Source organism: Embiotoca jacksoni, unplaced genomic scaffold (assembly GCF_022577435.1).
Source record: "Embiotoca jacksoni isolate LCO1_2020_lvr unplaced genomic scaffold, fEmbJac1.0.p SCAF_16, whole genome shotgun sequence".
Classification (NCBI taxonomy): Eukaryota; Metazoa; Chordata; class Actinopteri; family Embiotocidae; genus Embiotoca; species Embiotoca jacksoni.
In genome coordinates this window covers 14,172,770-14,197,441 of record NW_027185296.1, presented here as the reverse complement: position 1 = coordinate 14,197,441, position 24,672 = coordinate 14,172,770, and the positions used below count along the sequence as shown (strand labels likewise).

Below are 24,672 nucleotides of genomic sequence, written 5' to 3'. Positions count from 1 at the left end.
TATTTCGAGGGTTTGACACTGAACTTGATATTTACTCTCTGGTCATGTTCACGGAGAAACAGACCCAGAACATGGCTCACGGCCTAACCACTGTAGGATCACAGTGTGGTACAATCCTGCAATTTATTGGCTCATTTTGTCAAATGTTATAAACAATACTACTTTTACCCCCAGCTTTCTTTTTACAGACTGTCAGATGCCCCACAGTAGACAACGCAGTCTAGCTTCCCCGGTTCTTCTCAGCAGAAACAATAAACTCCAGTGTGCTCGAAACTAAGGATGGAAATTAAGCCATGATGCATTAGGCTAGTGATCAATCATAAAACAATAAAAAGGATATATGAATGATGGCTTTGATTTCAGAAATGCATTAATATATCTCAGAAACCTAACATGAGATTTCTGTTCCGGTTACGAGCCCACAAAATTACACCTGTTCTTTCCCACAGTCCGTGAATGCAGCAGGAGAGCCTCTCCCCTCCGCCTCTCCCGACCCAGGCCGACGGAACACGAGCGTTTCCGAAAAGTAACTCGTGGTCTAATGTCATTGGTGAAACGCTCGACCAATGAGCTGCGGCCATCTGTGCAGGCTGGCCGCTGTTGAAATCCTCCGGTTACGTTTCCTCCAAGCTGTTTTCGGCGCTCCCGTTAGATCTTCGGTTCGACTCCCCCGGTACAGGACTGAAGCCGCCGACATGAAGCTTCCCGCCGCTTTTCTGGCACTTTTTGCATCGATAGCTGTCACTGTTGAAGCTGCGGTCTACTTCAAGGAGCAGTTTGTGGATGGAGGTGCAGTATGGCTGCTTTCATGTCTGCTTGTCCTGTTTGAATGGATCTGTGGGAGAAAGTCTGTGCTTGCTTGGAAATTAAAAAGCCGGCCCATCATTAGTGGTTTCAGTGAGGTCAATTTAAACATGCTGCATTTTACAGAGAAACTCCGTCTTTATAAAGAAAGGAGACTGCATCACCTGAAGCCTGAAGGCCTCCTTATGTCTGGTAGTCAGGTGACAGAGGAAAGTGCAACAGCAGTGAAGTTTTAGTTATTGTTTATACTTGCCTGTATTTAGTCAACTGATGGCAATGAAAAAGTTCGCCAGTTTACATCCTAGTTTGTGAGTCGGAGTGTTCTTTCACTTTTCATGTGCGGAGAGCTTTCAGGAAGAACCACAGACTGTATATAAATGTAAAACAACAGACTGTATATATAAAGGTAGAACCACAGACCGTGTATAAAGGGAGAACCACAGACCGTATATAAATGTAGAACCACAGACCGTATATAACGGTAGAACCACAGACCGTATATAACGGTAGAACCACTGACTGTATATAAAAGGAGAACCACAGACCGTATATAAAAGGAGAACCACAGATTGTATATAAAGGGAGAACCACAGACCGTATATAAATGTGGAACCACTGATTGTATAAAGGGAGAACCACAGACCGTATATAAAAGGAGAACCACAGACCGTATATAAAGGGAGAACCACAGATTGTATATAAAGGGAGAACCACAGATTGTATATAAAGGGAGAACCACAGACCGTATATAAAGGGAGAACCACAGACCGTATATAAAGGGAGAACCACAGACCGTATATAACGATAGAACCACAGACCGTATATAACGGTAGAACCACTGACCGTATATAAAGGGAGAACCACAGACCGTATATAAAAGGAGAACCACAGACCGTATATGAAAGGAGAACCACAGACCGTATATAAAGGGAGAACCACAGACTGTATATAAATGTGGAACCACTGATTGTATAAAGGGAGAACCACAGACCGTATATAAAAGAAGAACCACAGACCGTATATAAAGGGAGAACCACAGACCGTATATAAAGTGAGAACCACAGACCGTATATAACAGTAGAACCACAGACCGTATATAAAAGGAGAACCACAGACCGTATATAAAGGGAGAACCACAGACCGTATATAAAGGAAGAACCACAGACCGTATATAAAGGGAAAACCACAGACCGTATATAAAAGGAGAACCACAGACCGTATATAAAGGGAGAACCACAGACCGTATATAAAGGGAGAACCACAGACCGTATATAAAGGAAGAACCACAGACTGTATATAAAGGGAAAACCACAGACCGTATATAAAAGGAGAACCACAGACCGTATATAAAAGGAGAACCACAGACCGTATATAAAGGGAGAACCACAGACCGTATATAAAGGGAAAACCACCGACCGTATATAAAAGGAGAACCACAGACCGTATATAAAAGGAGAACCACAGACCGTATATAAAGGAAGAACCACAGACCGTATATAAAGGGAAAACCACAGACCGTATATAAAGGGAGAACCACAGACCGTATATAAAGGAAGAACCACAGACCGTATATAAAGGGAAAACCACAGACCGTATATAAAAGGAGAACCACAGACCGTATATAAAAGGAGAACCACATACCGTATATAAAGGGAGAACCACAGACCGTATATAAAGGGAGAACCACAGACTTTATATAAAGGGCGAACCACAGACTATGTACGTACAACTGTGTGTACTATGGTGATACTGTGGGTTCCCAAAGGAGAAGCTCGGCCGTGGTTAAGCAATGCAGTTGTCTGTGTTTCAGATGGATGGAAGAGCCGTTGGCTCGAGTCGAAACACAAGTCGGACTACGGCCAGTGGAAACTGAGCGCTGGGAAATTCTACGGGGACGCTGAGGCTGACAAAGGTAAAGTATTCTATCGTTGCTGCAGATGGTGCCTTAACATACAAATGTAGGTAAATGAGGCTGCTACAAACACCAGGACTCACTAACTCTACCAACTCTTATCCAGTCCTTCCAGGAAATCACAATCTTGCGATCGCACCAATTATTTGCAAATTCAAGGTATCTCCACAATATTTGCGGAGATTTGCAATTTGGCAAAATTTCGTAAATTTTTCTGCAAAAAAACGTCGTCAAATGAAGGTTTTCCTGAAAGTATTACAGCATAATGTAGTCTTTCCAATGAAAAGTCCCATAAGAAAATAACTCTTCATTCACAATCAGCACGGCTCTCCTCCTCTCCTCTCATCAGCAGAACAAACTGCACCGAAGGAAACCGGAACGAGCGGAAAAACTGGTAGTGATTTGTGGGAAATATGGTCTACTTAATAAAATGATTTAATTAAATGCTTATTATCAAAGGAAGTGACTACATATTACCGAATGGTAAATTAGTTTCATACACAGAAAGTTGTAAAAGACTGTGCTTTGTTTTTGTGTTGAATTGTTATAAAGTAAATGGCATCCAAAGCTCATATTTTGAAAGCAGATGTATCCTTTGTTTTCTATATTACAGTCACAAACTGTCTGTTCTGGAAACCTGTGTAATTTTTATGATTTTTTTTTTTTGTAACCATGAGCAGCATGGTTCTTTAAGTTCAATAAATTATTAAAAAGATTAGAACTTGAATATTTCTGTGATGTGCAGCATGATGTGTTTACGTATTTGTTTCTTTAGCAGTTAGTACTTAGTCAGTCCATTATTCTAGTTTCTAGTGTATGTCAGTGACAAACCAGTTGACTCGGTCTTCCTGGAACTTTAGGGCCCCCATTCATTCCTGGGTCCTTTTTTGGCCGTCGGCAGGCTTGTCTAGCTGGTACTGCTGGTTTGGTTACAGACAAAACTACTGCTCTGTCATAAACTCAAGCTCTGAATGGAAATGAGTCCTTCTTGCTAACAGCGGTTCACGTCTGATTTATTTCTAACTTCACCTGCACAGGTCTCCAGACCAGCCAGGACGCTCGTTTCTATGCCCTGTCTGCCCGCTTTGAGCCCTTTAGCAACGAGGGGAAGCCCCTGGTCATCCAGTTCACCGTTAAACATGAGCAGAAGATCGACTGCGGAGGCGGCTACGTCAAGATCTTCCCCTCTGACCTCGACCAGAGCGACATGCACGGAGACTCGCAGTATTACATCATGTTCGGTGAGTCCTGTTTGTGTGGCGGAGGCTCTGACCACAGAGCGCTGCTGTTTGAGGAGGGTTGACCGAGGTTAGCACTGTCACCGCACAGCTGGAGAGGTCCGCCATGTTTTGTTGGCCGCAGGTGAGTCACTGTCTGCTGGCAGTGTTTCTGATAGGGAGAGAATTTAGTTGATGTGTTTGGGTGTCAGGAATACATGAATAATGGCGCTTATCGGTACTGATACTTATCGATACTATTCTCCATAATTTGGAACAAAAAATAAAATAAAGACATACCATAAAGATGAGACAATATTTTAAATATTTACATTAAGTGAAGAAAAGGGATGAATCTTTTTAATGACTGTACTGTTTATTGATCCAACACTTTAGTGACTCTCTGATTGGTTCTTTTCAGTTTTTAAAGACAAAAAAAAAAAAAACACCACAACATTGAAATTAACATTCTTGAAAAGCAAACTTCGACAGCATTAGTTTAAACAGAACTTGTTCTTTGACAGTATTTTTACTGTGAAGTAGTTTATCTGAAACCCCAACATCAATAAAGTTCCGCCCACATCACGAATGATCCGCCTCCATTACTAAAGCTCTGAGTGATGTGAAACTGAAACAGTTCAGATGACACTTACAGTTTCAGATTAAATTAATGAACGCACCCATAACTATCAACTGGTTAATGGTTACTTTGACTTGTTAACCCATGTTCATCTTCAGTTGACTGTGAGTGTGGCTGCAGGTGGATTTCATCCTGGAGCAGCGACACATGAACTTCTAGAGGGGGACAGACGGCTGTCTGGCATCGTCCTCTCAGGCGGATTTTAAAAAATGAATTCAAAATACTGAAACGGGACGCTACATATAACTGGGTGGGTGTCAAGTAAAGTATAAGTATGGGGAAACACTGCCAGGTGAACCCCACCATTATCGAAAGTCAGCTGGGATAGGCTCCGCCCCCTGAGTGTAAATAGTGGATGGATGGAAGCTGAATGTATGTTTTACATTCAGCTGTTTGAGACGTCGTTGTTGCTGTGCGTCCTCTGTTAAGATAACTGAAGTTGAATACATCCGATAATTGGGCATGTGTTTTCAGGGCCTGACATCTGTGGATACAGCACAAAGAAGATTCATGTGATCTTCAACTACAAGGGCCAGAACCACCTCATCAAGAAAGACATCAAGTGCAAGGTAGCTCTGCGTGAAGCCTGTTGAAGATTGTAGGTTTTTATATTTTGTCAACATGAATTTAAAGATGTGTTAAACTCTCCAGGATGATGAGCTGACCCACCTGTACACGATGATCCTGAATCCAGACCAGACCTACGAGGTTAAGATCAACAATGAGAAGGTGGAGTCTGGCTCCTTGGAGGAGGACTGGGACATGTTACCCCCGAAGAAGATCAAGGACCCAGAGGCCAAGAAACCGAGCGACTGGGACGACAGGGCCAAGATCGACGATCCCAGCGACACCAAGCCTGAGGTAGGAGACCAGTGGGGCTTCACTTGTTTTTTATTTACAGCATATGATATATAAAAGTCTTGGAACTGTGGAACATAATGAGAGAGAGCTTGAAACTCCTCTTTTGAACATTTCTAAACCTTGTGTCGCCTCTAAAGTCTCCATCTGCTGTCTGAACCTGACTTCATGTTTGAATCTCATTGAAAAGCCTCGGTTAGCTCCACACATGGGCATTCTTAGGCGAGGCTCGTGTCAAATAATCATCAAAGAAATCAGGGTAACGATAGGGCCTCGGTCACACTTCTGTTTTAAGCTTTGCGCCACGGTCTAATGTATTTTTTAGTGACCCCACTGATTCTGTCTTTCAGGACTGGGATCAGCCAGAAAACATCCCCGACCCCGATGCCAAGAAGCCTGACGACTGGGATGAGGACATGGACGGAGAGTGGGAACCTCCCAGTGTCACCAACCCAGAGTACAAGGTGCGGCTTGCATTGTTGAGGATATGATCTGAGACTGTTTTTTATTAATCATATTTTATAGATTTTGTTTTTTAGCAAATGATAACACTAAGATCAAACATCCAACATGGAGCAGAAAGAGAAGCAACAGCTATGTAGCTGTTGCTTTATGAATAATATAATTATGCTCTATGAATGAGTAGCTGTGTAAACTACAGAGAGACTATAAATGCAGTTGGATAAAACCCAATGAGAATGCAGGAACATATTATTGCACAAACATACAAAATAAAACAAATTAACCAAAAATAAACCGCAATGAAAACTAAATACAGAAAATAAATGTAGAAGCAAGAAACAAAACAAAAACAAAAAAACAGGGTAAAACAAAAAAAAAAACCACCAGCAACAATATAGAGAAAAGGATGCGTCTATAAAGGTTTCTGATGAGCTACGAACAAACTGGTATACAGTTTCCTCCACTGCATCTAAGTGGGCCTGAACAAGCCACAATAATACTGTAATGTTGAAAGCCTACAAGTTTCATCGTTGGATGTAGCAGTGCTTATAGGGAAACAGGTCGTTAACCATATTATGCAAAAGTTAGTGTTCCACAATGTCAGTTCTGTTCATTTGCACTATGATGATTCAGCCTGATTAACCCCTCTCCATATAAGCATGGTGTCGCTCCCTCTTCCGCAGATAAAGTTCCACCTTGTTGAGTAACCTGAACAATAGATTTTCTAACGCAGCTAATTTATCCAACTGGATGAACCACAGAGACCCAGATCCAGTTCATAACAATGAGTTTCCGTCCCAGTATGAGAGCAGTTTGGACCCAGTCCGCATCGGGATCCTCCAAAACACACAAGCCTGGAGTGAAAGGGACACCTTGGCCAATGATTGTCTGGATGTAATCACGAGTAGTTTGTCTCCAGCCCCAACCAGCCCCCCTCCTAGCGCCGCCAACGCCATGAGCATCCGTCCGCGGTCCTGAACAATGTCGTGTGATGCTTCTTACTTCTGCCATGTCCTCAGCTGAACACATGACAACACACACAAAAAGTAAACGCGTGTCATTAAACTAACAGATATGACGTTCAATAAGGAGTTGCTCCGTTGTGAGATGAAGTTTTATTAAACAAGTGTGTTATTAAAAGGAGCAATCAAATATGACATGATTGTGGTGTTTATAACGGTGCGTTCATAAGCAACATGGAAGTGGGAACGTTCAGACTTCCGAGTGGGAGAAATCACCTGAACACCTGTAAAACGCGGAATTTCACACCCGGAAAGTCAGAGGTGTTTGAGAGCTCTGAGAAAAGTTGGCAAACGTTTGTGTTGAAAGGAAGAGATTCACTTGCTCAACGCAATAATAAGTCACTTTATAATTAATTTAGGTCGTACTAATTGGAGGAGCGTGTTGTGCTGTTAAACAACAAGTGGTACCAGGAGGTACTCACTCTGTTGCTGTTCATTTGCTGAATGTTTTAAACGTTATCTGCTAAAAACCTCATGTAGAAATGTAGTAAACAAATAATAATGACTCCATTTCGTCCCTGTGATGGTCTACAGGGGTAATGACAAGGTCGTTTGTCACCTTTCTGTATTCAGACAGCAGATAGAGCAGATTTCTGCCATGTTGGGTCTTTGTTGTTGTCATGGGAACGCTCTCAACTGGGAAGTGGGATGTTTCCAAATCAGAACTCTCCCATTTCCCAGCTGCCTGAATGCACCATTGCTTCTGCAGTATCAGCTGTCTTACCTTTTAAAACACGGGAGCTGCTCTCTCCACTCCAGAGATGTCTCTGTGGCAGAGAAGACTTCAGCGTTGACAGACATGTACTGGAGAAGTGCAAGACGGGCCGAAGTAGAGCCAAAGCAGCGCATTTTAAAATGCATCTGTCAGCGATTGAATAAGGACAAAATAGAGATACAGATAATCGTAAAAATACCAAATATGGGCCCCCGATAATCGGTCGACCGCTATGATGGAACCGACGTGATAACCAGCACCAGTCTCCGTCCTGCTGTCTTTACAGGGTGAGTGGAAACCCAAGCAGGTCGACAATCCTGACTACAAGGGGGCCTGGGTCCACCCGGAGATGGACAACCCAGAGTACACGCAGGATGCCAACATGTACAAGTTTGACAGCGTTGGAGTCCTGGGCCTGGATCTGTGGCAGGTAACCAGTACTCCTCCCCCTCTGTATGAGGCAAACAGAAGTATGCGTACGGAGATGTTTCACTCAGTTCAGTCGAGCCAAAACAAGAAAAAGCATCTCTCATTCAGATTTGAGTAAGTAATGTTAAAATGTTTGATATCTTTGTTGAAAGGTTAAATCTGGAACGATCTTTGACAACTTCCTGATCACTGATGATGTCAAAGAAGCAGAGGAGTTTGGGAAAGAAACCTGGGGAGCCATGAAGGTAGGACCGTACTTGGGGACACTGTTCAGTATGTAGAGCCTCATGTACACCTAACAAAGCAAGATTGTTATTACTTCACATACAGAACATCCAAGTGATGATCTGAAGGTCGCTGGGCTCGCCTGAGGACCTAAAAGATGTTTCAGACAGAAAGTCAGACAGACAGCGACTCACAGGCTTCACCTCTTATTACTATGCTACTCTAACATAATAGTACTCCAACATGCTAGTACTCTAACATGTTAGTACCAGCTCTAGACACTTTAATTTGAAAATCCTTTACATCGGTGGCCCCGCCCCTTCTCCTACGGAGCCAAGATGGCGACGGTTTAGGGTGGAAAGTGTCCAGAGTTTGACACTTCTTCTTTTGGAGCGTTGAGTGCTTCTTCCTGGTACTTGTTCTGATGTTTCTGTACTGACAGTGAACACACTGATGCTCTCAGAGTAGAGAGAGTCAGTCACAGTAACGTCTGTTTAACATGAACATGTAACACGGTCGGTCAAACACCGTCCACTAGAACAGTCCTCTCAGTTCACAGATGTAATGGCTGGCTATCCAAACAGTCCTGTTAAAGTAGAGTGGTGGTTTAATCTGTGGCTCCTTCTGTCCACCTGCTGAGGTGTCCTCAAGCAGACAGGAGGACTCCTTCAGGAAGAGAAACTCTGTTTCATTATTTATTTAGCAAGTATGATCCTGGCAGTCGAGACACTTGTGGCATGTCCTGCTGCAGTCGGTATTGTAGAATACTAACTCCCTCTGGGGTCAGTTGTTTCCATACAAATACATTTCTTCTTGTAATTTGACGTGTTTTCACCTAAAATCCCCATCAAAGAGTTTTCACCAGCGTGTCCCTGTTGAAACCATGTAGGGACCAGAGAAGAAGATGAAGGAGGAGCAGGAGGACATGGACAGGAAAGTGAGGGAGGAGGAGGAGAAGAGCAAGAAGAAGGACACTGAAGGTGACCAGGAGGAGGAGGAAGAGGAAGATGGTGAGGAGGAGCAGGAGCAGACGGAGGAGGATGAGGATGCTGCAACAGAAGAGGAGGACAGTGAAGGGAAACAGAAGGATGAGTTGTAGGGGGGAGTTTTTTTGGGGGGGAGGGGGTGGGGGGGCTCGTTGGACTGCTGTGGGCCCTTCTTCAGGTTCAAACCTCTGACCCTTCATACAACAGCCTTTATTCAGGTGGAGGGGAGGAGGGGAGGAAGGGCGGAGGGGAGGAGGAAGGCTTTCAGGTCCGACCTATTTTTTATTGAGTCCCTTGTTGCTTTTTTTAACCTTCAAATTAAGAGAAGAGTTCCTTAAGATTGTGTTGCTCACTTTCTAATTTAATGTGATTTTTCTGGAAATGTCTGACCCTGTGTGTGTGTGTGTGTGTGTGTGTGTGTGTCTGTCTGTCTGTCTGTCTGTCTGTCTGTCTGTCTGTCTGTCTGTGTGTGTGTGTGTGTGTGTGTGTGTGTCTGTCTGTCTGTCTGTCTGTCTGTCTGTCTGTCTGTGTGTGTGTGTGTGTGTCTGTCTGTCTGTCTGTCTGTCTGTCTGTCTGTCTGTCTGTCTGTCTGTGTCTGTCTGTCTGTCTGTCTGTCTGTCTGTCTGTGTGTGTGTGTGTGTCTGTCTGTCTGTCTGTCTGTCTGTCTGTCTGTCTGTCTGTCTGTCTGTCTGTGCGTGCGTGCGTGCGTGCGTGCGTGCGTGCGTGCGTGCGTGCCTGTCTGTGTGTCTGTCTGTCTGTCTGTCTGTCTGTCTGTCTGTCTGTCTGTCTGTCTGTCTGTCTGTCTGTGTGTGTGTGTGTGTGTGTGTGTGTGTGTGTGCGTGCGTGCGTGCGTGCGTGCGTGCGTGTGTGTGTGTGTGCGCGTCCTGTTTCCTGTAGTTGGGATGTTGGGTCAGTCGAGGGTCTGACACGTCTTCTTCATGCACTTTCTCTTCTGTGATGTTCTGATTATTTATTCAATCGTCACCTTCATCCACTGAATTCATGTCATTACACAGAGCCCAGCTTCTCATGTGTCCTTCCTCCAACTCTGTATGTGTTCGCATCAGACAAACTGTGATTTTTTTTTTTTTTCTGCTTGTTTTGAGTGACTGGACCACGGTGCACACTGTTTGAGTTTCAGTGAATAAATTGAAGCTTCTCTCAACACACTGACGACTGTCTTCAGTGGAAGGACATGATGTCCAGGCGATAGAAACAAACATGGTGTTCCTCCTCACTGTCACTGGGGCGGTGGCTTTAAAAGTTGGTTCACCCGGGAGTTCCTGCTCTGCAGTTTAATGAGGAAAACCTCTGAAGGACCACCTTTATGTGAGGTGATGACATGATGACGAGTCTGACAGACTGGATATAAAACAGTTCGTAGCTTCAGGTCTGTAAAATGGTTCTGATCCAGAAGTGTCTTCAGCTGCAATACCAGCGAGTGCCACTAGAGGTCGTCTCCAAAAAGCCTCCGGCTCCATAGACTCCCATTCAACTTCTCTCATCAAATCCAAAGTGAATAAAATGTGTCCATCAGTTATCTCGGTGTTGTTAGCTAAAGTGACTCCTTCTTATTAGTTTTCTGGAGGTCCATCTGAAAATAATCCCTCATTCATTAGAAAAGAAGATTCAAGAAGACCTGTTTTTGGGGGCGTGTCTGTTTGATTGACAGGCCTGTGGTGCAGTCAGGTTACAGCTATCGGTGGGCGGGACGTAGTATCGTCAGGTTTCCGATCAGATCAGTCAGATCCACCGCTGGCTCCTCCCCCAGCTCGTCCAAATATGGTCACTTCCTACTCCAAACTACTCCAAACTAACAAGATGGTGACGGACAGAATCTGAACTGGAGGATTCATAATGTTCACAAACCAACAATGACATCACTGATGGATGATGACATCACTGATGGTTGATGACATCACTGATGGATGATGACATCACTGATGGTTGATGACATCACTGATGGGTGACGGTTGGTCTGACAACGGATTAAAATGATGAGAGGGACAATCAACCTGTATTATACCAGAAGTAGTTCAACCCAGAGATCTGATTAGCTCAGTAGTGATGTCTGACGTACCTGTTGAACAAGTCTAAACTCCTTAACTTTCAAAATATTATTTATGCAACATCTACTCATTATCCGAGTGAGAGTGTAAGGAGGTTCAATAACCTAAAACCAGATGAAGCATTGATCCGATGAGGCTATTTAATTCAATTCATTTTTATTTATATATCGCCAAATCGCAACACTCGTTATTTCAGGCACTTAACACAGACAAATCTTTACAGCATCATACAGAGGAACTTGACAGTTCAACAATTCCCACGTAAAGTAGGAGGAAAAAAACCTCCTCTTTACAGGAGAAAAACCTTCGACAGAGGGAAGAAAAAACTCCCTTTTAACAGGAAGAAACCTCAGACAGAACCGGGCGAAAAGAAAAAGCACTGCGAGCTCCTTTTTCATGAAATCATATTTGGAGATGGTCAGACCAGCGTGCATTGTTTTTTGGATCTTGACCCGTTTATTTCCCCTCAACTTTACATAAAGACCTTCCTGGAGCCGGTACCCCTTTACATCACTGCCTCCCCATGTGCTGTGTGTCTGTACGTAGTGGTGGTGACCAATCATATCCGATTTATTATCTTTGGAGCCTTCGGATGTGAGGCTGGACCAAAACGCGCAGAGATGAAGGACGTGAGGATTAAAACTGTTTCATCGCCTCATATATTCCGCACGCTCGGGATGGGGATATGTCGGGCAGCATGTCGTACGGGGCTTCCGGCGGTAGATGGCGCCCGTGGGCAGCTGCTCGGCGGCACTGAGACAGCTGACTCACGCAGAAATATAAAAGAGCGCCGACAGTCCGGGTTTGTGAAAGCAGCTGCTTTCTTGCAGTACGTCCCAAGATGTTGACGATAACACTGAAGACGCTCCAGCAGCAGACGTTCAAAGTAGAAATAGAGCCGGAGGTGACGGTGAGTAGAAGTTAACGGGGCTGAAGTAAACACGGGGAGGCCGGGCGGGCGGGCGGAGGCAGCCGGTCGGGCCCCGGGGTAGGACGCTGCGCCGGGCTTCAACACACGGCCTCGGCGTGACCGAACGAGTTACCGCGGTGTGACAATTATCCGAGACAAGTTAGCGTTTCTGCAGTGACACGGTAACAGAGTTCATTTGAGTTTATGAGCGCATATCAGACCGGAACTGAGCAACTGACCCTTCACAGTAAAATCGTAAAAAAATTGTAATTGAATAACAAACATTTTAATGGACACCTACATTTTACAAGAAGGACGTAGTTGCTCCGTACTTTACTGTACTGTGTCGTGCTGTAAAACATTGTTTAAACTTCGCGGCTGTGACAGTTGGGAACATCCAGGAGGTTTTATCGTGGCAAAACCGACCGGAAGTAGCGTTTGTTGTTTTGTTTCGCTTGACGGTGTTTGATTTGTTTCAGTCTCACCATGAATGACGAGGCAATATTTTTCAGCTCCTCTCCGTCAACGGAAAATTGAGCAGTCTGATTATTATTATGCAAACCCCTTTGAAAGTTTGTTTGTCATATATTAATTTAAATTACATTTTAAATGAGCTTTATTCAAGTGATAATATTTCCTTTTTGTGTTAACAGTCTTCAGCCCCACACATCATCATAACGAGCATCAAGCTGCCCGTGAAATGAAAATATTTTTAATGGCAGCTTGTTCATGACCAATAACTGCTGGTCAAGTATTCATGTTCTCACTTTAAACATTTATTTCTGTTGTTAATGTGAGAAAGTCACACAATTTAGTTGAAAATCCAAAAAAACTTATTTTAAACCAGTGCAGACAAAGATTTGATAAAACATGTAGGCCTTCAGAACGAGCATTGGAAGAAAGATTCATTCCTCTTCATAATTACCCAGAGAGATGTCCAACTGTGTAAAAGTCATGAATGGATGGAACAACATTTATTTCTCCAGCTGCAGCCAACTTCATGTTGATTTGTTGATTCGACAGAAACTAGCAGGAGTCATGCAGGTTTAAATTTCTGGAGAGCATCAACCTTTTGAAGACAATCCCAGAACAATGTGATGGCATCACGACTCAGCCATGACCGTTTAATGTGTAGATGTGTTTGAGTTTCATCTGCTTCTGTTGCGCAGGTCAAAGCCCTGAAGGAGAAGATAGAGGAGGACAGAGGAAAAGATGCATTTCCTTCTGCGGGACAAAAACTCATCTATGCAGGTGAGCCAGACGATCAATTTGACAGTGTTACAGAAAAACAAACCGGAGTTTCCACCTCTCGCTTGCATGCTTCCTCCAACCATGTATGTCCAGACTCGTATAAAAGACGTCTAATCAAGCTGATTCTGACAGAACACAATTTTCTTCAGATATGGATGTTGGTGCAAAGAAGCCACAAATTCACAAAAAAGGTTGGATGCTTCACACACAGAAGCTCTATACTATCAGCAGAGTTTTAAGATGGACACCCAAGATTATTGTCACCAACTCGGCATCTGAACACATGTAACTTGGGGTCACAGTGTCCCCTTCTGCTCCTCAGTCATAGTACTGAATAATGGAAGGAAGTATCTTGATGTCACAATGAAGATGACCTCTGACCTATTGGATATAAAATGTCATCACTTCATGTTTTTTTTTTTTTTCCTGTCAGACATTTGTGTGAAATGTTTTCATAATTAGTGGGAGAATTCTGGAGTTATGGCCACAAACGTGTTTTGTGAGGTGACAGTGACCTTTGACCCCCAAAATCTAATCAGTTCTTCCTTGGGACCATGTGAACATTTGTGTCAAGTAAGAAAATATTTCCTCTAGGTGTTCTTGAGATATTGCGTTCATGAGAACTGTGCAAGCTGGATGGTCCCTCTCCTCTTTAACCTGGAGGATGCAGCGTCCATGATTTCCAAACAGAATCTCAGATTGTGATCCGTCAGACCTCAGGACAGTTTTCCACTTCACCTCAGTCCATCTTCAATGATCTCGGTCCAGAGAAGGTGGCGGTGTTTCTGGATCATGTTTCTATCTGGTTTTGTTCTTTGGAGAGTTTTAATCTGCATTTGTGGACGCAGCGATGAACTGTGTTCACAGACGATGGTTTCCACAAGTGTTCCTGAGCCCATGCAGTGATTTCCACTCCAGAATAGTATGTTTTTAATGCAGTGCTGCCTGAGGGCCCGAAGATCACCACCATCCAATATTGGTTTCCAGCCTTGTCCCTTGCGTAATCATTTTACTGATTAGTTGCCATTCAACCTAATTAGTTGTGAAATAATATCGGTTTTTTTTGTAGCATTAGACAACTTTTCCAGTCTTTTGTTGACCCTGTACCAACTTTTTTGAAGTGTGTTGCTGGCATCAGATTTAAAATAACCACATATTTTTCATAAAATTATAAAAATGTCTTAGTTTCCACCTTTTGACATGTTGTTTTCGGTCTATTTTCAATTAAAAATATGGGTTTGCATGTTTTTCAAATCATCACATTATGTTTTTATTTACATTTTACACAGCGCCCCAACTGTTTTGTTAACAGGGTTGTATTATGTCTGTAGTCCACCACCAGTCAGTGATGCTGTGTGTCTGCTGGCCACAGACGGGGAAAACTGAATCCAGTGTGTTCATCGGATGTAAACTTTAAATGTGTTGAACTGTTTGTGTTCAGCAGTTATGTCATGAATCTTTTCTCACTGGCTGTTTGTGTTTGAATGTCACAGGCAAAATCTTAAATGATGACACCCCACTGAAGGAGTACCAAATCGATGAGAAAAACTTTGTCGTTGTCATGGTTACGAAGGTCAGTATCTCTTCCGATTGTTGTTTCAGACGGAGTAGTATCATACTCACCCCCTCTGCTGCTCGGAGTTTGTCTTTTTAACTGAAATCTTGTTCTTTTGCACCAAGTCATTCACACCCGCTGTGGCTCTGAACTCTTTCTCCAAAACACTGGAAGGGTTTCTGTTTTTTTCTCAGCAACAGCTGCTCCAAATGAAAAGTGAAAACCACTGACCAACATGAGTCAATGAATAGTTTGAGAGATCAGCAGCAGGGTGAGGATTGTTGTCTGGCTCACAGCTACAAACCGCCCACAGCATGCACTGAGTGTTTTGTCTGAACCTGGTCGGTTGTTGCTTCACTCATTGCCAGCGGTGTCGCTCACTTGACTGGCTGGTTGTAGTCACAAGTGGCGACGCTTCTGTTGTCACCAACCTCGTTGTTGGCATCCCTTAATTCAAGTTTACAAGATGACAAAGACAGAAAGTATCTCCCCTTGAACCGCAGGTTCTACTCTACACCTTAACTGTTGGTGTACTGAAATCAGTGCTCTAAACAAAAAAAAACAACACAACACCTTAGTTTTAACTCCCATTTTTCAAGAGATTAAATCAAAATCTCTTCTTCATTTCTTTTAAGCACACAATAGGTTCATTTCTCATATTTTATTAATAAATTTGTTAAAATCTTCACCTTTGCCAAGATAATCACTCCACCAGAATAAAAAGCCACTCACAAATATGCAGGTTTATCTTAGTTTGTTTTTGCAGTATGAGGCACATTTTTACAAATGACGACAGAACTCTTCCCCAGAGATCCAGACACCATCGAAGGTGAATATTCGCCCACTTGAGTTCCAGCAACGAGCTACAGTCAGAACAACCCCGGTGAGGACGAGGAGCATGAAGAAGAGCTTCCCAAAGACAGCTTCTGAAAGCTTGAGCTGAAATTTTTTTTGGTTGCTCAAACCAGCCTTTGCATCAGCTGTCTGGGTGGGTGGTCTCAGACCTTCATAAGGCCGGTTGGATGTACTGCAAAATTCTGTCAAACAAAGTTGGACACGGTTTATGGTGAAATGAACATTTAATTCACTGGCAACTGCTCCGTTGCAGTTCCTGCAGTTAGCATGCCAACTGCACACTCCCTCAAAATTTGTGACATCATTGTGTTTGACTGGTAAATCTACACATTTCAGAGTGGCCTTTTATTTTGACCAGTTTGAGGCTCACCTGAGCAATAATCCTTCTATTTAATCAGTGCCACACCTGTCAGGTGGATGGATTATCTTGGCAAAGGTGAAGTGCTAGCTACCATGGAGTTTAACTACAACCCTGTTTCCAAAATAGCTGGGACGCTGTGTAAACTATAAATTAAAACAGAATGCAATGATTTGAAAATATCTTAAACCCATATTTAGTTGCAAATAGACCAAAGACAACATATCAAGTATTGAAACGGATACATTTTATTGTTAATCAAAATATCTGCTCATTTTGAAGTTGATGGCAGCAACATGTCTCAAAAAAGTTGGGACAGTCATGTTTACCACTGAGCTGCATCATCTCTTCTTTTAACAACACTCTGTAAACATTTAGGAACTGAGGAGACTAGTTTCTGGAGTTTTGAAAGTGAAATGTGGTCCCATTCTTGCCTGATAGAGGATTTCAGCTGCTCAACAGTTCAGGGTCTCCTTTGTTATATTTTCCATGTCCTGATGCTCCAGATGTTTTCAATGATTGACAGGTCTGGACTGCAGGAGGCCAGTTTATCAGAGGACTCTTCTACTAGAGAACCATGCTGTTGGAATACGTGCAGAATGTGGTTGGACGTTGTTCTGCTGAAATAAACAAGACCTTCCCTGAAAGAGACGTTGTCTGGATGGCAGCATATGTTGCTCCAAAACCTGAATATATCATTCAGCATTAATGCTTCCTTCCAGATGTTCAAGCTACCCATGCCATGTGCACTAATGCATCCCTGTACCATCACAGATGCTGGCTTTAGAACTGAGCTGATAACAAGCTGGATGGTCCCTCTCCTCTTTAACCTGGAGGATGCAGCGTCCATGATTTCCAAACAGAATCTCAGATTGTGATCCATCAGACCTCAGGACAGTTGTCCACTTCACCTCAGTCCATCTTCAATGATCTCGGTCCAGAGAAGGCGGCGGTGTTTCTGGATCATATTTCTATCTGGTTTCTTCTTTGGAGAGTTTTAACCTGCATTTGTGGACGCAGCGATGAACTGTGTTCACAGACGATGGTTTTCACAAGTGTTCCTGAGCCCATGCAGTGATTTCCACTCCAGAATAGTGTGTTTTTAATGCAGTGCTGCCTGAGGGCCCGAAGATCACCACCATCCAATATTGGTTTCCAGCCTTGTCCCTTGTGTTCAGAGATTTCTCCAGATTCTCTGAATCTTTTAATGATATTATGAACCGTAAACAATGAAATCCACCAATTCTTTGTAGTTTTACGTTGAGGAACATTATTCTTAGATTGTTGAACTATTTTCCAACACAGTCTTTCAGAGTGGTGAACCTCTCCCCATCTTCACTGCTGAGAGACTCTGTCTCTCTGAAATCATCTTTATATACCGAGTTATGTTAGTGATCTGTTGTAAATTCAACTAATTAGATGTGAGATGTCCCACCAGGTGTTTTTATTAATCTTTACAACACTTGTCTTTTGTTGACCTTGTCCCAACTTTTTTGAAAATTTTTGTGTTGCCGCCATCAAATTCAAAATGAGCAGATATCTTTAATAAAACAATACAAATTTCAACATTTAATACGTTGTGTTCGGTCTATTTTGATTAAATATGGGTTTATTAGATTTGCAAATCATTGCATTTTGTTTATTGACTTTTTCCACAACTTTTTGGGAAACAAGGTTGAATTTTGTGAAGAGTTTGGAAGAAAAAAGCTTTTGAGATATTTTACTAAAACTCCTGAAAAATGGAAACGAGAACTTACGTTTTGCGTTGATATTTGTTTTGAGTGTGTACTGAACTTCTGTGTTTTGACCCAGCCTTTAGAAGTGAGCACGCTAACTGAGTGAAAAATGTGTTTCTGTTTGTCTTCATAACCACACGACTAATGATTAACTGTCAATGTTTTTTAGCCTAAATCGTCCCCATCTCCAAAAGCAACCCCGCAGCCATCTGCCCAACCAGCTGCAGCCACATCAGCACCATCATCAGCTGCAGCACCACCATCATCTTCAGCACCACCATCAGCTGCAGCACCACCATTAGCTGCAGCTCCACCATCATCTTCAGCTCCACCATCAGCTGCAGCACCACCATTAGCTGCAGCTCCACCATCATCTTCAGCTCCACCATCATCTTCAGCACCACCATTAGCTGCAGCCCCACCATCAGCTGCAGCTCCACCATCATCTTCAGCTCCACCATCATCTTCAGCTCCACCATCATCTTCAGCACCACCATCAGCTGCAGATTCAGCACTGAACTCTGGCCCAACACAAGTGCCCTCCACACCAACACACACAGTATCCACACTCATACCTGCCCCCCAGTCAGTGCCCCCCTCTGAACCCCAGCCCCCTGCCTCAGAAAACACGGTGCCGGCCTCCGGTGAAGCAGCAGCACTGGACTCCCACTCGGCCACAGACTCAGCTGCTGCCCCGGCCTCGGTGCCAACAGACCTCCCCACCCCTGCTGCCCAGCCAGAAGACAAACCAAGAGAAGACCCGGAGAACGACGCGTCTGCCACCACACCAGTCCACTCCTCAGCTTCCAGGTAGGTCTTGATATCCACTCACTGCCAGTTTAGTTCATCATAGAGTCAGGGTTAGGAAGGAAAGCTCATGTTTTGATCCTGGGGATCGTTTCGGGACTTGCTTGGGGAGCGTGTTGCTCAGCAATTAAACTATTCTGCTGTAGTTTGACCATAAAAAATCGTAACCTTGATGAGAGTAACAAGATTTGTAATTAGGACAAAATACCATCATGAACGTGTATGTTCGTACTAACATGTTCCATGTTGAATTTTTACCATTGCCGTTGTTCCTTCTTTGCATTTCGCTAGCTGATATTAGCATTTAGCTCCCAGCACTGTGGTGGTTGAACTCTGATGATCACCGTTTTTTTCTCTGCAGCCTCGTCGATGAACTGGGTCTTTTGGAGGAAGCGGCATCAATACTGGGTAATTCATCAAATGTAATAATTATAAATGAACAAATGCTGATGTACTGTTGATATGTTGCAGACTATCCACCTTCCACTGGGTTTGAACTTTGATGATGTTCACACATCTCACACACACACACACACACACACTGCTGCAATTACTCTTTCCAGTCAAATTTCCTTTGAGGACAACACCTTCAGTGTTAACACACTGGTTCCTGTACTGTGTTGTGATTGGCCGGCTGCTGTATGCTAATGAGGATACCAAAGGTGAAATTCAGACCTTCCTTCCTTGCAGAGTGTCACAGGAGGACACTCCGTTGGACCAGAGCAGTAAACATTCACCACATTAAGTCATATTTGGATGTGTGCATGTGATGCAGGAACAGGAACTGCTCACCACTGATGCTACTTGATCTTTCAAATTCACCAAACTGTAAAGAGCTTCGTGCTGAAACGAAGTGTAGCAAAGAGTTTACGTCAATGTCGAGTCACAAACGTGAAACACGCTCACGAGTAGCTGAACACAAAAAGGAAATGAATGAAACCAAGCAGTCCGTGACACTTTGTATCTCCATGGGATGTTTGAAATATCTGCACCTGTTCATATACACATATCTACTGTACTGTTCCACTTCCAGACCCAGAAACGGCTGCTCTGATTAGCCCAAACTATCAATATGTGTCATAAGTTTGTGATGAATCCTCCCACTCACCCCCTCTCTGCCTGGCTTCCTCCTCCCCCGGTGTTGTCCCAGTGACGGGCCCGGCCTACGAGAACCTGGTGTCAGAGATCATGTCGATGGGTTACGAGCGCGAGCCGGTCGTGGCTGCACTCCGAGCCAGCTACAACAACCCGGACCGAGCGGTGGAGTACCTGCTCATGGTGAGGATTTAACCCCCCTCCTCACCCACCCCCCCGCCACCGTGCTGCAGAGTGTGTAGTAAATGTTTGTCTACTTCAGGGTATCCCTGCAGAGGCCAGCGACCTGCCCTCCCAACAGCCAGTTAGACACAGCGCTCCGTCCAACCCTTCCACCCCCGCCCCACAGCAACAACCGCAGCCGCCCCCCGCCACCTCCAACAGTAAGAGTGCGCTTTTATTCCTCCCACTTGCAGTTAGTGGGTCGAGAGGGCTTTGTCTCCTCCACAGGCTTCACTTCTAACCCTCGAGCCAGACAACGCTTCTCCCCCAGGCTCCTCTCCCAGCTTCCTCCAGACCTTTCCACCACATGTCACAGTCTTCATCAGCGAATAGAGTTTACAGCTAGTTTTTTGGTGTAGCGTCACGTGACAGGTGGGGTTCTTATGCTATTTGGTTCAAAGTGGATTCCCACAGGTCAGGGAGTATCAGGGAAATTGAATAACTCTTTTCCAGACAGGGAATTTGATCTTCTTTTGGGCGGGATCAGTCCTGGAATATCAGGATATTTAGTTTGCACGTTCAAATTTGAGTTTTCATGTAATCAAATGTAATATCTTCCATGTCTGTAGCTGTAACGTTAGTTATCTAGTTATTGTCAGTGTGTGTGTTTGGTAGCATTAGTGCTCACTGACAGATATTAAAAATGTAGTTTATAAAGGCTGTGAGCTAATTACTGTTATTGTTAGATAACTTGTTTTCCTCTGCAGCCAGGATTTAGAGATGGATTTAATTCATTTTAATATCAAACAGATGAACATGTCAGCCTGTTTTTAACAGAAATGTGTGTGTTTGTTGTTGCTCAGCACAACAGCAGCATGTTTCTCTGTTTATTACAGGTTGTGGAGTTTCAGCTCTTTAGTCTGAAAGTCAGGGTTTGACATTTGACCTCTCGTGGGAAAAACGGTACACTACTATTTCTTCTGATGTTGGACTGAGAGCAGACTTCACGCTGCAGTGACTCACAGTACCATCCTGTGGTGCACAGACAAGCCGGGCTGGGTCGAGCTGTTTAGCTTGCTAACCTCAGTAGTTGTCTCTGCAGCACAACACGTAGAGGACAAAGCATCAAAACTGATGTTTCTTCTCTCACTGTGGAAAGGTTCTTTCCATTTTTTAATGTTCTAAACTAAAGGTCTTACAGACTTCCTGTGAAAGTGTTCCCCCTCCCTGAACACCAGTAACTCTCCCGTCCTCCCCCCAGCAGGGCCGGCGCCGGACAGCCAGCCTCCCGCTGTTGGAGGAGGTTCCGTCTCCTCGGGGAACCCTCTGGAGTTCCTGAGGAATCAGCCTCAGTTCCAGCAGATGAGACAGATCATCCAGCAGAACCCGGCCCTTCTCCCAGCTCTGCTGCAACAGCTGGGCAGAGACAACCCTCAGCTGCTGCAGGTGGAGCTGAAGAGGCAGTCTACCACACGCATGATACAAGCCAGCAAAAAAAAGTGTTTCCTACAGTGTGCTGTGGCTTACAGATGAGAGCTGTATATTCTTTACAGTAGTGTCTGATTTGTCAAGAGTTTCAATTGATACTTCAAATTTCAATCAATCCCTTACTGGAAGAGTGGCAGAAATTCCATTCCGGTAGAAGCTGGGAGTAAACATGATCTCCATGTGATATCTATTAAAACCATAGACTGTGTTAAAAGGGTTTGAAGAAATACCTCCGAGCCGTGTGGAAGGTGGATCTATAACGTGATCATGTCTGTTCCTTCCAGCAAATCACGCAGCACCAGGACCGTTTTGTTCAGATGCTAAATGAGCCCCGAGGTGGAGACGCAGGGGGAGAGGGGGCCGAGGCCCAGGGGTCACCACAAACCAACTACATCCAGGTCACCTCACAGGAGAAGGAGGCCATCGAGAGGGTCAGTTCGCTTCTCATCAACTCAGCTGCCACTGTACAAAGCTAAAGTAGCCAAAACTCCACCAGGACGCTCGCTTGTCTGTTCACACCCGAAGCTCTGAGCACAGTCTGGTGCAGAACCAGGAAACAGTTGAGACGACTGTCAGTGTTTTCTTCTTTATGCGTTATTGAAATTATGTCATGAGGACAAACAGAAAAAAGAAAGTGGTTTTGGGAGACCAACATAGTTTGGAAGCGGTCTGTACAGTGGCGGTTTGTTAAAGGGATGCTGGGTCTCCGCCCCCTCCAACTTCGAGAGGAAAAAATAGGATACGACTTCAACATGTGAAACATAAAGGGATTATATAATAACAGTTTGCTGGTAAAATGCACCTGGTCGTCTGTCAGCTATTTATGTGTGTATTAATATGTGTGTATTTAGGTGTGTGTGTATATATATATATACACATATATATACATGTGTGTGTGTAACGTGACATGTCCCTTGTGTTCCAGCTGAAGGCGCTGGGCTTCCCCGAGGGTTTGGTCATCCAGGCGTACTTCGCCTGTGAGAAGAACGAGAATCTGGCCGCTAACTTCCTGCTTCAGCAAGCATGGGACGATGAGTAGCCAATCAGCATCTGACACATCACTGGTCAACAGAGTGGAGGACAGCACTGCACAGGGCCATCAGAAGGAACGAGGACCGTAGAGGAAGGGGACTTGTCTTTTCACGCCGTGTGACTGTGGTCCAATGAAGGTGATGAAGGTGATGATGGTGATGAAGGTGATGAAGATGACACGCTGTGCTGCCTTCTCTCCATTCAGCTGTGATGACCATCGTTGGAGCGCTGACTGAGCGCCGCCTCACTGCTGCTACATCATTGCTGCTGCTGCTTGTACTGAGACAGTCTGCATCACTTCACAGGCCAGCAGGCTTTTGATTGGAGGGCTGCCGCTGCAGCTCAGCCGCTACACACCGACACCAGACTCCGAGTGGATCTGGAGTTCAACGTGTGTGAGCCAAACCCTCCATGTTGGACTTCCCTGGAAATGTGATGCAAACTGTTGCCTGTACTGTTTGTGAGCTGCTTTATATTAAAGTTCAGGTTTGATTTTTCGTTTCATCTGCTTCTTCGTTCTGAATATGTCTGACCAAACGTCCAGGCAGCACCGCGGAGTTCTCCTGGTGATGTTCGACGTATCGTTGGTCAAACAGATGTGGACTGAATTTACTGCATTGAAATGTTGCCACCGATTCCTGCCTGAAAAATTAGATGAAATGAAGATAATTTACTCCAAATTGTAACGACGTGAGTCATAATGTTGAGAAAGTGACTGTGTTCTGATTCTGACTTTGTAAGTCGTACTGTCTCCGCATTTTCTCTTGGTATGTCAGAGTTCTGACATGTGACTCTTATTTATGCTGTGCTGTGGTTTTGTTGGGAATGATGATGAAACAGAAGTCAGATCTGTCTGCTGTAGGCGAGTGGTTCACTGATTAATACCTGAACGTGATGTGTTGAGTTGGGGAGGCGGATTAACAGTCATGCAGCATGAATTTGAATTGTCATCTTTTACTGTGTGGCCTTTCTTTGTTTTGTTCCTTTGCAGATGACAGAAAATGAAGGTTGATTATTTTGTTGCTGTGCAGTATCATCTGCGAGCTCTTTGACTTTTATTTTATTTTCCGTATTTTCTTAGCGGCGTTGGTGAAACATATCCACAGCCTTCTTTCAGACTTCGTCTGCATCTCCAGAGTGAACAGGTGGAGCTCTTCATGCCTTCTGGTTAGAGACTCCAATGTGGTGTATTTCACTAATACTGTTGTCGTTTACACTGTTGTGCACATTTCCCACTGAAGTATTCTGGGACTGCTGATCATTGGTTCTTTGATTATTAATGATTGATCACTTCTTTGAAACGTGGACTGAAGGAATTGAAATCCAAAACAAATTGACATGTTGTTTTCAGCATGTGCTCTGCTGCTTCTCTCTTTTCTTCTCTTTGTTGTGTTTGAGCTGGAAATGGTTATGAAAATGCTATAATGTTGTAAATGAGGTAAAAGAAGAAAAAAAAAAACAATAGAGGGAAGAGGGAAGGGCTGCCCACTGCAGAGACAGCAGAGGAGTCCCTCATCTGAACCCTCCAGCAGGGCGGCACTGCACCTCCAGCTTCTCTCTGAGCATCTCTTCTTGAGCATCGTTTGGGAAAAGGTGGTTTACTGTGACAGTGCTGCTCCTCAGCTGTGAGGCCGGTTGGTTGCATGACATTGGTGTGTGTGTGTGTGTGTGTATATGTATATGTGTGTAGCATGGCAGTGGGTGAAGGAACGATGAAACCACCAGGAAGTTCTGATGTCAGCTGACCTGTGTTGAACCCGTTCTCTCATCGCTTTGTTTCCTTTGGGTTTATGAAGATGACCTGAACCTTAAATGCACCATGCATGGATTTTTCTGTTCAAGCATTGTGTAAAATAAAAGGCTTTTACAAAGTGGTTTTGTCCTGAATGATCTTATTGTGTTCTCACTTCCTGCTTCACTCTGAACTGCTGATGAGAAAAAGGTGCATCTCAAAAAGTCGTTTGAGGCATCCTACCAGCTCAAGGCAGCAGTCATGCAAAGTCAACGACAGACCAGTTTATGACTTGATTCCCCAACTGAAGGTTTTCCTTTGATAACACCTCTTTAGTGTGCAGTTACCACAG

At 44.1% G+C, this 24,672-nt stretch overlaps 2 protein-coding genes across 4 annotated transcripts; both read left to right on the top strand.

Annotated features, from left to right (window-relative positions):
• Positions 1 to 586: 586 nt before the first annotated feature.
• Positions 587 to 10,437, top strand: LOC138199107 (calreticulin-like). Its single transcript, XM_069151053.1, has 9 exons — positions 587 to 789; positions 2,615 to 2,716; positions 3,754 to 3,957; positions 5,048 to 5,142; positions 5,225 to 5,434; positions 5,782 to 5,895; positions 7,917 to 8,060; positions 8,212 to 8,304; positions 9,174 to 10,437. Exons 1-9 carry the CDS (start codon positions 696 to 698, stop codon positions 9,381 to 9,383), a joined length of 1,266 nt encoding a protein of 421 aa, XP_069007154.1. The 5' UTR covers positions 587 to 695; the 3' UTR covers positions 9,384 to 10,437.
• A 1,572-nt stretch (positions 10,438 to 12,009) lies between these two features.
• rad23ab (RAD23 homolog A, nucleotide excision repair protein b) lies at positions 12,010 to 24,462 on the top strand. Of its 3 annotated transcripts, none has more exons than XM_069151051.1 (10): positions 12,010 to 12,249; positions 13,419 to 13,500; positions 14,994 to 15,073; positions 18,174 to 18,814; positions 19,173 to 19,219; positions 19,962 to 20,089; positions 20,169 to 20,289; positions 21,333 to 21,514; positions 21,841 to 21,987; positions 22,482 to 24,462. In XM_069151051.1, exons 1-10 carry the CDS (start codon positions 12,181 to 12,183, stop codon positions 22,593 to 22,595), a joined length of 1,611 nt encoding a protein of 536 aa, XP_069007152.1. In that variant the 5' UTR covers positions 12,010 to 12,180; the 3' UTR covers positions 22,596 to 24,462. The 3 variants fall into 3 exon arrangements, with proteins under 3 accessions (XP_069007152.1, XP_069007151.1, XP_069007153.1); XM_069151050.1 differs by having other exon boundaries at positions 21,330 to 21,514; XM_069151052.1 differs by having other exon boundaries at positions 12,012 to 12,249; positions 18,615 to 18,814; positions 21,330 to 21,514.
• The last annotated feature ends 210 nt before the right edge of the window (positions 24,463 to 24,672 follow it).

Coding starts and splice junctions, on each gene's coding strand:
- rad23ab (XM_069151050.1), top strand. CDS start 12,181: ATGTTGACGATAACACTGAAGACGCTCCAGCAGCAGACGTTCAAAGTA. Junction 18,815..19,172: donor GTCCACTCCTCAGCTTCCAG/GTAGGTCTTGAT, acceptor TTTTCTCTGCAG/CCTCGTCGATGAACTGGGTC. Junction 21,515..21,840: donor ACAACCCTCAGCTGCTGCAG/GTGGAGCTGAAG, acceptor TGTTCCTTCCAG/CAAATCACGCAGCACCAGGA.
- LOC138199107 (XM_069151053.1), top strand. CDS start 696: ATGAAGCTTCCCGCCGCTTTTCTGGCACTTTTTGCATCGATAGCTGTC. Junction 790..2,614: donor GGAGCAGTTTGTGGATGGAG/GTGCAGTATGGC, acceptor TCTGTGTTTCAG/ATGGATGGAAGAGCCGTTGG. Junction 8,061..8,211: donor TGGGCCTGGATCTGTGGCAG/GTAACCAGTACT, acceptor CTTTGTTGAAAG/GTTAAATCTGGAACGATCTT.